Source organism: Eptatretus burgeri, chromosome 2, assembly GCF_056783735.1.
Source record: "Eptatretus burgeri isolate ZD-2024b chromosome 2, Ebu_testis_v1, whole genome shotgun sequence".
Classification (NCBI taxonomy): Eukaryota; Metazoa; Chordata; class Myxini; order Myxiniformes; family Myxinidae; genus Eptatretus; species Eptatretus burgeri.
In genome coordinates, this window is record NC_140962.1 from 7,018,870 (window position 1) to 7,032,911 (window position 14,042).

Sequence of the window (14,042 nt, forward strand, 5' to 3'; positions counted from 1 at the left end):
GGCCAGATGAGGAGGAGAAAAGGCTCTGTGGTGCTGGGGGAGAGGGGGGCAAGTGAAGGGGCAGAAGGCAGTTGAGGATTTGAGGAGGTGGAGTGATGAGATGGAGGGGAGACGGCAGGGGAAGGAGGCAGCTTTGTGGATGTGAGAAGGAGGGAAGAAGGCAGCTTCGACATCACAATGTCACCAAACATGCATTTGCCCACATTATTACATCATTATTCATACTTGTACCAAGTTTGATTTAAATGCCTGAATCCAGATTCAAAACATGAAATAATTCTGACTGCCAGACCATGCGGCCAATCTGGTTGAAATTTAAAACATATAATCCTCATGAATACTAGATCATAACTGACGTTTCAGGTCAAGTGATCAAGTGGTTCGAGACAAATATTTTTTTCTTGATTCTTGTTTCAATCCAATATGGCTGCCAGACCATGTGATCTATTAATTATTTGTGAACACCCTGGTACCCCCAAGACGTGGGAACATGTGGTTGAAGTTTCCCCTTGATCTGTCCAGCCGTTAGAGGTTTTTTTCAGGTTTATTTTTCAAAAAATCATAGTTGCCAAACCATATGACCTATGCCATCACAAGTGAAGAGCTTTTTGTTCCTCATGGATAGGCAAGCATACATGTAACGTTTCACCTCACTCTGTCCAGCCCTTTTGCAGAACATTTTAAAGTTTTTTTATGGAGAAAAATATGGCTGCCAAACCATGTGACTGATGATGTCATCAATTCCGCCCCCCGCCCCCACATACAATTTAGCCCGAAATGATCTTCAAAAAAATTCATACTGATCGGATAAAGCGTTCAATGTATGCAATGATGTCATCAAAAAAAATATACATATACCATCAGAGATGGGGAATCCCCCGCCATTGAATGAAAAAGGTCATACATATTCCAGATAATGAGGGAGGTGAATTGGAAATAAGACACCATTTGGTCATCATCTCAAAAAAGTTCCCCAGGGGTGAGGAACGTAGTAACCAAAAATAATTGAAATCAGATAAGCAGTTTTCCATTTATTACAAAAAACATTTTTTTCAAGATGGCCGCCCCAGTCGGCCATCTTGGATCCGGCCACACCCAAAATCAATAGATTTCTTCCTTTTCAGGTGGTACATGTGTGACCCAAATTTCAAATCGATATGGCGAAAAAACATTTTTTTTCAAGATGGCCGCCCCAGTCGGCCATCTTGGATCCGGCCACGCCCAAAATCAATAGATTTCTTCCTTTTCAGGTGGTACATGTGTGACCCAAATTTCAAATCGATATGGCGAACAGTTTATGAGTTATCACACTCACAGCTATAAATGTTGACACCCGGACGGACGGACAGCCAGACGGACAGCTGGACGACCTGGGTGACAACAATATCCCCCTTCCACCACGCGGCGGGGGATAAAAACACTTGTTCCCCATGAGTACTTGCCATGTCGAGTTAAATTTTTTCCATGGAGCGGTTTTGGAGAGAGGCCCAATTTTTTTCCTTTTTACCAACATGGCTGCCACACCAAGTGACCACGTAACAAATTTTTGCACAACCATTTATAAGGAAATAGCATGATGGACGGACAGACGGACGGACGAAGCTGATTCGAATATGTTCTCGAAAAAGAAACGTCCAAATAATATTGTTCATATTTGAGGAATTTATTGCCGCTTTTCACACATTAAAAAAAATTCAATCCAACGATAAAGGATTCATTAATTTGTGGGCTGCCCGATAATTAATCATGCAGAGCTGCCAAAGACTCACCGATACTCTCACCGAAGTCGTACAATCTCTGTGCCATTTTACGACTAACGAATCAAACCTACTCCCCGTGTTGTTCGATCACAAATTGATAACGGTTAATTCGACAGAGATAGCAAAGATGAATTATTGGTCTCGTTAAGAGTTGATTATTCACACTGTAATATTTGTCAATTGTGCCACGAAGGCATCGTTACTCTCATGGAAGAGTCGTATTTCTACCGAGCATCCAGCTGTAGATGAGTTGTCAGTAATCCTTCAGTCTTGTCAGAGATCACAAGTACTTCTTTTGTTGATCGTACTTACTCCAGAAATTGGTCAAGTTTGCTTTGGCACTGGTCAAAATTATTACTGCAGCTGCACATAATAATTCCTACCTTCAGTCATAATCACTTTCGCTATTAGTCATTGCCTGAAAAAGGCCTTAAAACAAAGTAATGGATACTAATGGACAAAGTTACTTTTTGCGTTACTCCTACTCCAGGCTTTAGTTACAGTTACCCCTATTTTCAGTTGCAATACTTCAACTTAAAGCATACATCATACTATAATTAAAGAAGTGTCTGTCTGTATGTCTGTATGTTTGTTTGACTTATATGCACTCCTGAAATTCTGGACAGAGTGAGTTGAAAACTGGTGGCTGTATGGGAAGGTTTTAGTAGGTTTAAAAAAAAAAAAATTATCCTGGGGTTCAGGGTGGTGGGAGGACCCAAATCCCTCTATGTTCTACTTCTTCTTTTGTGAGCAGTACAAGGCCATGGGGTTGCACCGTTGGCTGAGGGCATGGCCGTGCCACTGATGCCCTCTATAGATTAGGGCAGGAATTTTGAATTTGTTCATGGTGATAGCTCTCCTACTTTTCACGAAGGGCACCGTGGGATGTTAATGTCCACCAACTAAAGCTGGCAGAAGCGCCGCCCAGTTTAACATCCATCCGAGGCACGGCAGACACATTATTGAATGAAGCTGCATGTGAAATAGTTTATAGCTGGGCAGAGATTCGAACCTGAGGCTCGACACCTTAGAGACGAGTATACATACCTCGAGGAGTGTAGACCATCCTGCCAGTCCTCTCTATGTTAAGGTGCATCTTATAGCGATGCTCCAGTTGGGAGAGGGCCATACTGAAATAAAAGTCAATCTGAAATACCCCAATTCTGGGGGAATTAACCCAATCCTTGCAGAATAGGTTATTTACAAGTGACATTAATAAGTGCAATAATTTCCTCGGTGACTTTAGGCATACATATTCCACATGAAATATATGATGCTATCTCAAGATACATGCTCAGAATATTTAATATTTAATGACAATTTCTCAGACATACCTCTGGGTGGAGAACACACTCTTGCACTTGCAGGGTTTTGCATCTCCCTTTAATCATGTCAGGCAAATTGTGCTTGCTAAACCTGTAAAAGCAAGTGTGACAGTGAAGGTGGTGAAAAACATCTATACTTACATCAAGGGAAAGTGGGAGATCAGTTACCACCCGATCATTATTCAAAGAAAACAAAAAAAAACAACCAAGTCTGAAGGCATTTCTTTGACAGTTATAATAATAATTTCCGGAAAAATGGAAAAAAGAAGTTAAAAAAAAAATCTTCAGATACTATTTCGAACAAGAGCTCAAGTGAGCACAATATATGCCTGAAAAAGAAGGTATATACAGAATTGTGCTACTACATGGAAAACAGCATCCTGGTTGCCATGGCAACCACTTTAGATGACGAATGTATGTCGCGACACACCATCTCCACAGTCTGTACCTATGTACCAAATATGAAACGTGAAAGTTGAAAACTTTGGGAGTTAGAGTGCGGACAGGAACGGATGGACAGACAGACAGACGGACGGATGGACGACCGGTATCACATAATACGCCCCGATATATATATATATATATACCGGGTGTATAAAAAACAAAAAACAATTAAAGGTGCACCAATTAATTAAATGTAATTTGTCCTCCAGGATGGTGCATAGATAACGTACGGTATGTACCTTTGAGGTGTGTTGTCCAGGTTTGGTTCTCGGCCTGACTATCACCTGTCAGAATGGTACTCAGCAGGCAGTGAGTTTCCACAAAAAAAAAAAAACTCCTTCCATCAGATGGGATGTGAAGCTGCGGATCAGTCTGCTAACATTGAGTATCAGTGGAAGTGCATGGTGATATTTTAAATGCCTGTATAACTAGCTTGAGTCAAACTTCAGGCCTTGTCAGCTGGTTCATGAAAAACTTCAGACAATGATATTGTTGTAGAAATGACTTATCGGGGCAAAGAATGCAAAGAATGCATGGAATCACCACCATCCCAAAATCGCTTTTCAGTATGTTAATCTCTGTAAATCTGTATTCCATGCCCTTTTGAGAGAGAGTGGGCTTGTGGGCTGACTGGCTTGGCGGGAGCATGCATAAACTTGTGCACCTCATTTCGGTGGAACTGAGAAGCTTGAAGGCGGGGCTTTGGCTTGAGTGGCGCTTGAACAGCCAATGAGCACAGAGCAAGCTGGCCTAGGTGACCTCACGAGGTGGGACGTTTGCCGAGGAAATAAAAGAGCATAGGGACAATCAGTACAGTCAGCGTGGTCTGCGTCTGCTGAAAAGTGCAGTTAGAACATGAAGGTGAGGCCAGCACCTCCCAGCATCACACCATCCATTCCTCTTCTGCCCAAAGTTGCTGCCACAGCATTGAGGCTGCTCTCCTGTTGACCTGCATGATCACAGTCCCTGTCTGCCTCCCACCGCTTGGACACACCCCGTTGGACTCAGTGCCTGAATGGGTGACAACCAAGTATTCTGTCTTGTTGTTTTTTTCTCTCTGTTCTTTCTCCTGTGAAGTGCTTGACACATTAAGTTAGTTAGATAGATTTCGAAGTCACTCATTATCCTTTTGAGTACGGTGAACTCCATCATTAAGAAGTGGAAGACGCTCATTTTTTTTTACTTGGCGGATACTGGACTCGTTCACGCCATAATGTCTGCCCAAAACACCTTGCCTCGCACCCTCCATCGTGTGTTTGTGGCCATTTTCATTACATTATATTTCCTGTATTAAGTGGGTTTTCGTTACATCGGATCGCGAGTGTAGTTTATTTATTTATTTCTCTGCTCATTTTCATGGTCGTTTATCTTTTGTCCCGGGTTTCCCCATTTTCGTCGTCCTGTGCCTTCTTATAATAAAGTGTTATTCTGTAAGAACACATTTGGTGTGGTGACCGACCATTGCAGATTTAGCATGTGACAAACGATTTTGGTGCGGTTTTAATGGCAAATCCACAGGGGAGGTTAAAATTGGTCATGGTCTCTAAAAAGAGAGTGTAAGAATTAACAATTCTAACCACCCCCTCCTGCAGGGGGTCAGTAAACACACACCACGACATGTGTGACGTGTACAAGGGAAAGTTGCAAGTCGTCATGAACAAATGAGTTTTAAAATATTGTTTTTATTTGCATGTAAAACACTCGAGTCCCTGTGCCTCTCACACGTTTCTCATCCGCACTCCTCCCCCAGTGAAACCGAGTCGAGATTGATGGATTCATTTAACGTAATGGTGGTGTAGCACAGACTTAATGGGCCAAATGGCCTCCCATGTCAAAGTTCCTTGCTCAGATTTCTTGGCCTCGTATCAATCTGGTCACAAACTTCATCGCCGCGACCGACAGACATTATCAGGTCTTGTACTTGTGTGCAGCAGAATCACCCTTTTACTTTGTGCAATGTAAAAATGGCACTTCGTTATTTTCCGTGAAGTTCATTGGAGGGACCGGCGATGTGAAAATCCAACAATGGACATTATTTTGTATTTACCAACACAGACAAACGTTCTCCTGCCTTGTGGACATCTGATCACGGAAACGCACTTGGAAGCTTTTGTACCCGGCTAACTTCTACAAAAATACCTCGTATGAAAAACTACCATGGGAGTAATTCACATCACCGTGGTCATGGTGCGTTAGCATTGCACCCCATCAGGATGAAATGGGTTAAGAAACGAATCAGCATGTTGGAATAACACCTTCAATTCCGAGATGTCTTTCTGATGACTAAAATATGGACATCTCTGTAATGGGTCGTTACAAAAATACGGATTTCCGTACACATACGGAAGAGTTTGGCCCATGCAAAATGCAAGTGTTGGCTGGATTTGGTTCAGCCATTTTTTTTCTTTTTAGCTTTGGAAGCATGTGTATAAACAAACAAACAACCAAGCATGAATTGCACTTTATATACAGTATTAGAATGGCTGCAGAATAAATGTCTGACTCACGCTGCTTTGAGGAAGTCCAGTTTGGAAAATGAGCCAGGCATCAGGGAAACCTCCATAGCTTCAGGTTTCTTCAGAAATAAAAACAAAGCCAGAGTTTGGACCATTATTGGATAAAAAAAAAAACAAATTACAAATCAAGGGAATTCATGAAAACTCCATCATCAGAATGTGACTCAAACTCCAGAAATTCTGGTGAGATTTCACATTGCACAAAATTAGGAATTAGAGGAAAATACTGTTACGGTTGTGGAAATTCGCATTACACCATAAAGGGTCCTCAGGTGAGATATATCGGTAAGTTCATGTGCAGTTAGCCCAACCCCGTTGTATAGAGGGAATATGTGTGATTCATCCGGGCTGCGACGCTTTAAGTTATCCGTTTTTCTTTCTCTATTGTTATTTTGGACCATTAAGCCGCCAACAAATCAAACACCACCACCTTTGCCTCTTTACCTCCACAACTCCGTCCCGCAAACATCGCTTCACCGCCATTCCCAAACGACGCCCGCCAACCACCAAACCACCACAGCAAACCCCCCACCACCTTCGCCTTTCTCCTTCCACAACAATCGACCCCACACCACCAGTCAACACCAATCGTCATGCTGTCCAGGGCCCATTCAGTAATTGATGCGGAACGCGTCGAGTCGCAGGTACGAATGCGTTCCTATTAGGGAGAAATTTGGATCAGGAAGGGTTCACACCCCTTTTTCTCCGTCCAATGGGCGAGCGTTGGGCGGTATGGCCCCGCCTCCAAGCGCGATGAATGTGGATTCTTCACGGGAGAGAATTCGGATCAAAAGAGGCTCACGCCCCTTTTTACCACACCAATGGCTGAACAGAGAGTGGTGTGGCCCCGCCTCCAATCGCGTTTTGATCCTAATATTTGCATACAGGCTCCTCCTCCGGTCTATAAAGACGCGAGCATGAGGCGACTCGCGCTGTTGCGGTTCGGGCTGGTCGAGTGAAGACGGAGGTCGTCATCGAGGTTGCAGTGTGGGGTCGCTCGTCTCGTCATTGGTGCCGTCTCGTCGCGGGATTCGAGCCAACCAGCCATTCCCCTCGCTCAACCCTGAGCATCGACAATTCTCCCCCCCCACCCCCCCATCCACGTTGAGATAGTGCCGGTGGCCACGTTCACTCCCCACCCTAACCGTGGAGCCGACCCAACCGTGCTGGCTTGGAGCACACCGGAGAGGGCTCACCGACCATGCCAGGGGCACGGAGTCGGGGCGCAGCTACGCAGACAATGCGGCTTGCCCGCCATCGCGTCACGAGGAAGTGGGTAAGACCTTTTCGGTCTCGTGGACCTGGCCGCTCCTCCAGGCTCCGCGCACATTTGGTCCACGGACCTGTCTGCCTCCTTGCCTGTGAGGGTGGCTTTCGTTTCCTTTGCTTTTGAATGAATGCTGTGGCACCGTCCGACAAGTATACGTTTAAGTGTTGTAAATAATTATAGTCGTTAGTAGTGCTTTTCCTTTTGTTACATTTTGTCTTGACTGTTATATGTGCATTTCTGTATGGCTGTGAATACGTGCGTGTGTGTGTGTGTGTGTGTGTGTGTGTGTGTGTGTGTGTGTGTGTGTGTGTGTGTGTGTGTAACAAAGTGCTTGCATGTTGAACTGTTTCCTGTTTCGTTGCGTCTTTTTCCCTGATTTGAAAGCTCCATCTTGCATCACGTAAGGGATTGGTAGTGGATTTAAAACACCCATTAAATAATCTGAACCGTCGAGGTCGACGATAACTCCGCTCAGTTATCCCTGCAGCACGGAACGAGCCACTTAAGCGGTTCGTGTCCGGAGTCGACCTGCGGCGTGGTACAACTCCTCGGCACGCTACTCGCGCGGGTACTTAGGTATATCGAGATTCGGCGATTCACCCTATTTCGCGCGGGTAGAATGCAAATTGGGTTGTGGTGAGGTTAAACCCCCACCCGTGGCTAGCTCCTTGGCGGTAGTTCCAAGAGGGTCACGACTGAATTGTCCGTTCCGGTGGGCGACGTGTCGCGATTCGAGTTATGTGGCCAATCGCACGCCGGCGGGCGCGAATTCGTAACACTGGTATCAGCGAGCGGGAAACAAACTCTCCCGTCTCCAAGCTAAATTCATGGGAATCGGTTCAGGGGTGAGTGGAGCGACCCTCGATTCCCACCAAATTCGAGCGCATTCAATTAAATCCCTTTCGAGAAATAAGATGGAGTTTCAAGGCGAGCGGGAGCCGGGGGTATTAGAGATGGATGTAGAATTGGTAGAATCCATGGCCCAGGACGAAAACCCTGAGCAGGACATTGGTGTGCAGGAACAATTTCCCCCCCAACTGAACCCAGAACCTGAAATGGGCGCGGCAGCGGCAGAGGCCGCGGTGTATGTTACCCCCCCCCATCCCCACCTCCGTCAAATTCCCTCCCCGGCCCCCAGCGGAACCACGCCTGATGGCGAAGCGGCTGCCACAGACCCACCTGACATGGGTCAGCTGGTGATGATTTTGCTGGCAAAAATGGATGGCATGAATGCGAATATGAAAACAAATGTGGAAAAAATAGATGGAAACACAAACGGAATGAAAGAAGAAATGAAAAAGATGCGGGGTGAGATGCAGAACATGGGGCAGAGTCTCCAAAAAGGGCAAGAAGCCCTAGAGAAGAGCATGGGGTGATGCGTGCAGGCGGGCATAATGGCGGCGCCACGTGCTGGAGCGAACGAGCTGAGGGGGAGTGCAACGGCTGTCAGGCCCGCAATGGAGGCGGGTGAGGACGAAACAATGAGGGAGACGCGTTGGGCGAGACTCGAGCAAGTGACGGAGAAAGTGACGGTGACACAGAGGGAAAAACTAAATGGGGTGACTGTGACGTGTGAGACGAGACACGAGGTGACGACGAAGGAAATAGAATTAACAGAGACACGAAGGGAGATGCAGGAGATAAAAGAAATAATAGTGGAGACAAGGGAGGTAATGGGTGAGGAGGTGAGTGAGTTGGTAGAGACACGAGAGATAGAGGGTGAATTGGATGGGGTTAAAACGAGCACGCACACACGGTGGTAGTGGAGGATAATGGGGGCGAGCTCGCAGAACATGTTGGAACCCGGTGCAAGCAGCCGGATAGCCTCCTTCGGGAACGGAGGGAGACGCTATGCTCCCTTGAGGCGGATCACGACTAGGCGGGTCCGGTCGTGCCGAGCGAGGTTGAGGGGGCGAGTGCTGTGGACGAGTGCATGGAGAGCTTGGGGGTATGGAGGCCCTGGAAACCATTGGGGTGGCACAAATCCCCAGTGTGATTGTCCCGGTGTGTGTGGTGAAAGGTGTGAGCGCGCCCCCATGTGTGAGTGGTGTGGTTGCAAATGTGCCGGAGTGTGTGCCTCCCAGCACGCCATGCGTGAGTGAAGGGGTGTGTGTGACAGAGGCCCCGTGTCTGAGTGAAACCCCCTGTGCGAGTGAAAGGCCGTGTGTGAGTGGAACCACGTTTACGAGGGAGGTGGCATGCGTGAGTGAACGGCCGAGTGCAAGGGAGACAGCGTGTATAAGGTCGCTGTATGTGAGGGAGTTGACGGTCGGCATGCGGGAGCACGCAGCCGCGTCTCCTGGTGTGAATGTAATGGAGTGGTGTATGAGCGTCGTGACACGCAGGCATGCGTGGGTCGAATGGCGACGACGATGGCGATAGAGGAACGAAGGCCGAGTAGCGGCCGTAGTTGTAATGGGGACCGCGCCGGATTTACCCAGCGGCGAGCGCGAGGTTTGTGCCGTGCTACGCACGAGGCCGCCACGTGCGCGCTTGCGGGAGTGAAACCCGGTCCGGAAATGCCAGCGGTGAATGTTGCCGATCCCGCGGACGGACAAAGGTTAGGCAGGATTACGGATTTGGACCGGACGGGTTCTCCACGCGAGCTTGTGTTAAGCTCCAATGGGCAGAGCACATGTGTTCGCGTGGGGAACCCCTCAAAACGCGAGGCTTGTTTTTTTATGCGCAGGGTGACGTCATGGCTGCACGTAGGGTTAGAATCCGGCAGGAGGGTGAATCCCTGCCGGATGGTACCGTCCAAGGAGGGACGAGGTGCACGAACAGCTGCCATGACATCACGCCAAAGGTGCGCGGCTGTCAGTTGTCGCACTGGTGCGCAGGTTGCGAGTTGCCGCGCTGGTGCTGCGCAATTAAAAAAAGATAAATAAATTAAAAAAGCAAGCCTCGCTTTTGGGTGAACAGGATTTCCCGGGCAAGGCGTGGAAGACCCCCTTGCCCGGGCACAGGATGGAACTAGTTAGGGGGAAGGGTTAGCTTAGTTAGACTGGCTTCATGGGGCAGGGGTAAGTCCTCATGGAGCCCGTGGAATGGATTAGTTAGAGGGATTGTAGTCAGATTTAGGAAGTGAAATGGAAATTGATTTGAGAACAGTGACAGACTGTGAATGTGTAGTGGGGACGTAGCTTAGCTATGTAGGTTAAATGGAACTTGCTGTATTTTAAGGGACGACGTGGGAGCACGAGTTAGTGAGGGGATGTAGTGAGCAGGATGGCAGAGATCAGCGATGGGTGTGTTGAAGAGCGGAAATGTACTTGGTGAGTGAGTGAGGCCAGCGGGTCTGTGTGAATGGGGCGAATGTGGAATGCATGGTGCGATGAGTGATTGGGGGGAGGAGTGATTCCCGCCCAAGGGACCCTGGGGTCAGTGTAAAGTGAGTTAGCTGGGTTAGTTAAATTGACAAAATGGAAGTCGTTTTGCTGTTGGTGGGAATGTAGGCTCGATACCCGCTTGGAGGGGTGCAGGAGCCCTGTTGACGGGCTGGGAGCGTGGCTGCGAAAAGTGAGTATCGCTGAGTGGGTACCCCGGGCACCAGGCTAGTCGGCCGTGGAAGACAAAGGGCCCATGGGGGGCCGGGATAGTGTGGTGGGCAGGGGTGCGCCCGCATGATGCGGGGGCCCGGGGCGCCATTAGCCGCGTGGGCAGTGCATTGGGCACGGGCACCCAGGGAAGGGGCCCGGGGCGCCAGCCTGCCATGTGAGCGTTTCAGGGGAGTCGCCAGGGAGGGCACTCCCCGGTGTTTAGGGAGCTGGTAGGCTTGGAGGCAGTGTAGTGCCCGGGGATACCATAGCTGGACAATTGGCAGAGGGTAGTGCCTGCCAAGGGAGCCACGCGTCCCAGCCACAAAACCGTGTGAGGGTACGGGCGGAAAATTGGGGGGCGAGGCCCGAAATTTGCGAGGACACCAACACAGGCGTTGGGAATCTGGGTTGATAGAACCAGTATATTAAGCGAGAGGCACTTGTTGAAAGCCCCGGGGTAGGTCAAGTGATAATGGTTAGGGTAGATTAGGAAGTGTACCCCTCCGCACCATCCATCCCTTCGCTCTCGTTGTGGGCCGCTGGACCCACTTTGGGTTTTAGATCGCTGAACTCTGAGGAGGCCATCCTGAGGCTTGAGTTGGGCCTCGACACAGGATGCAAGCTCTCCCTCATTCCCCTCCAGGAAGGGAACGTAGGGGTTGGGAGTAGGCTAGGACAGGATAGGTTAGCCGAACAGAGACGATAAAGGGGGTTAGGGGACGATTTCTCATGGGGAAGTAAAGATAAAAATAAAAACAACAAAAAATAAGTTGGGGCTCAATTGGTTTTTGACAAATTGAGGGGGTGGGTATGGACAGTGACAGGCAAAGGCAATAGGTGGGAGGGAGGCCGTAGGTAGGTCCGAGCCCGCTTTCTGAGTGGCCAGCACCACCGCACTCCCTCCATCAAACTGCACTGCACGGTGAGGGGCCGGCCAACTTCGTCTGCTGGCTGTTGTTTTGCTGCGAGGCCTGTACCGGCCGGATCGTCTGCAGCTGTGTTGCTTCAAGGCCTGTGCCGGTCGGATCGTCTGCCGGCTGTGTTTGCCTGCAGTGGCCTTGTTCTGCCGGCTGTGTTTGCCTGCAATGGCCCTGTTCTGCTGGCTTTGCTTGTCGGTTCACCTTTGCCATCTATGCCCACTGCCCATGTTCACCAGCCCCCGTTCTGTTTTGATTTGCCCCCCCCCCCCGTTCATTGCCATGTGCGCCAGGATCGTCACGCAGTTTGCGAGAACTGCCCTGTTGGCAGCTACAACACGGGCCTGCAGTGGCGGCCCGTGCACCGTGTTTGCGTCCATCATCCGTTGTGTTCATTGCATGTGCCACTTGAGCTGACACGGAGACTGCGTTGTGCAGCTCATGCGCCATTGCATTCATTGCGTGCCATTTTAGCTGGCACGGAGACTGCGTTCGTGCAGCCCATGCACCGTTGTGGTTCACTGCATTCATTTCAAAAGGGGAGGCCTTGGACTGCGTGTGTGCAGCCGGCCACATTCCTTGTCACCTGCATTGCCTGAGCCAGAGACTGCATGCGAGCAGCCTGGCTCCCTGTTAACTGCTTTTCTCTTTACAGAGTCCATTGATCCTGGGCCATGGAATAGTGCAAATTATAAGGTTAAGGTGTTAAGATGTACTGTAAATATGAGTGCGCCCCTGGCATGTATGTCTTAGTGCCGGCAATTTATTTAAGTCGTCCGTATGAGTGAGTTTGTTTAGTTAGTTACTCAGCCCATAGGTTATTTATTTTGGGGACACGAATAACATGAATGTCGCACTCAGGGATCCGAAGGTAAAATTTATTCGGGGAGAACTACACATGATGGCACACGAAAATTTGATGACTCGGGACGAGTCTGTAAAAAGGGGAGGGGGTAGTGTTATGGTTGTGGAAATTCGCATTACACCATAAAGGGTCCTCAGGTGAGCTATATCGGTAAGTTCATGTGTAATTAGCCCAAACCCGTTGTATAGAGGGAATAAGTGTGATTCATCCAGGCTGCAAGGCTTTGAGTTAGCAATTTTCTTTCCCTATTGTTATTTTGGACCATTAAGCCGCCAACAACTCAAACACCACCACCTTTGCCTCTTTACCTCCACAACTCCATCCCGCAAACATCGCTTCACCGCCATTCCCAAACGACACCCGCCAACCACCAAACCACCACAGCAAACCCCCCACCACCTTTGCCTTTCTCCTTCCACAACCATCGACCTCACACCACCAGTCAACACCAAACGTCGTGCTGTCCAGGGCCCGTTCGGTAATTGATGCCGAACGCGTCGAGCCGCGGGTACGAATGCGTTACTCTCAGGGAGAAATTCGGATCAGGAAGGGTTCACGCCCCTTTTTCTCTGTCCAATGGGCGAGCGTCAGGCGGTATGGCCCCGCCTCCAAGTGCGATGAATGTGGATTCCTCACGGGAGAGAATTCGGATCAAAAGAGGCTCACGCCCCTTTTTGCTACACCAATAGCTGAACAGAGAGTGGCGTAGCCCCACCTCCAATCGCGTTTTGATCCTAATATTTGCATACAGGCTCCTCCTCCGGTCTATAAAGACGCGAGCACGAGGCGAGTGCGGTTCGGGCTGGTCGAGTGAAGACGGAGGTCGTCATCGAGGTTGCAGTGTGCGGGTCGCTCGTCTCGTCGTTGGTGCCGTCTCGTCGCGGGATTCGAGCCAGCCAGCCATTCCCCTCGCTTGACCCTGAGCATCGGCAATTCTCCCCCCCCCCCCATCCGCGCTGAGATAGTGCCGGTGGCCCCGGCACTACCCCACCCTAACCGTGGTGCCGACCCAACCGTGCTGGCGTGGAGCACGCTGGAGAGGGTTCACTGACCACGCCAGGGGCACGGAGTCAGGGCACAGCTGCGCGGACATTGCGGCTTGCCTGCCATCGCATCACGAGGACGCGGGTAAGACCTTTTCGGTCTCGTGGACCTGGCCGCTCCTCCAGGCTCTGCGCACATTTGGTCCACGGAACTGTCTGCCTCCTTGCCTGTGAGGGTGGCTTTCGTTTCCTTTGCTTTTGAATGAATGCTGTGGCGCCGTCCGACAAGTATAATTGTTTAAGTCATGTAAATAATTATAGTCGGTAGTAGTGTTTTCCTTTTGTTGCATTTTGTCTTGACTGTTATATGTGCATTACTGTATGGCTGTGAATACGTGCTTGTCTGTGTGTATGTAATAAAGT

At 49.2% G+C, this 14,042-nt stretch overlaps 1 protein-coding gene across 6 annotated transcripts in view; it reads right to left on the reverse strand.

The window, feature by feature from the left end:
• Positions 1 to 14,042, reverse strand: part of AGK (acylglycerol kinase) — a 102,422-nt gene that overhangs the window by 27,005 nt on the left and 61,375 nt on the right. For all 6 annotated transcript variants that reach the window (XR_015052828.1, XR_015052829.1, XM_085861828.1 and 3 more), the window contains 2 exons: positions 6,037 to 6,104; positions 3,095 to 3,176 (listed from right to left, as the gene is read on the reverse strand). Coding sequence is in view for 4 of the 6 variants with exons in the window: in XM_085861828.1 (XP_085717954.1) it covers positions 3,095 to 3,176; positions 6,037 to 6,104 (150 nt within the window). In the remaining 2 variants the exon portion in view is untranslated. The remainder of the gene's footprint in view (positions 1 to 3,094; positions 3,177 to 6,036; positions 6,105 to 14,042) is intronic.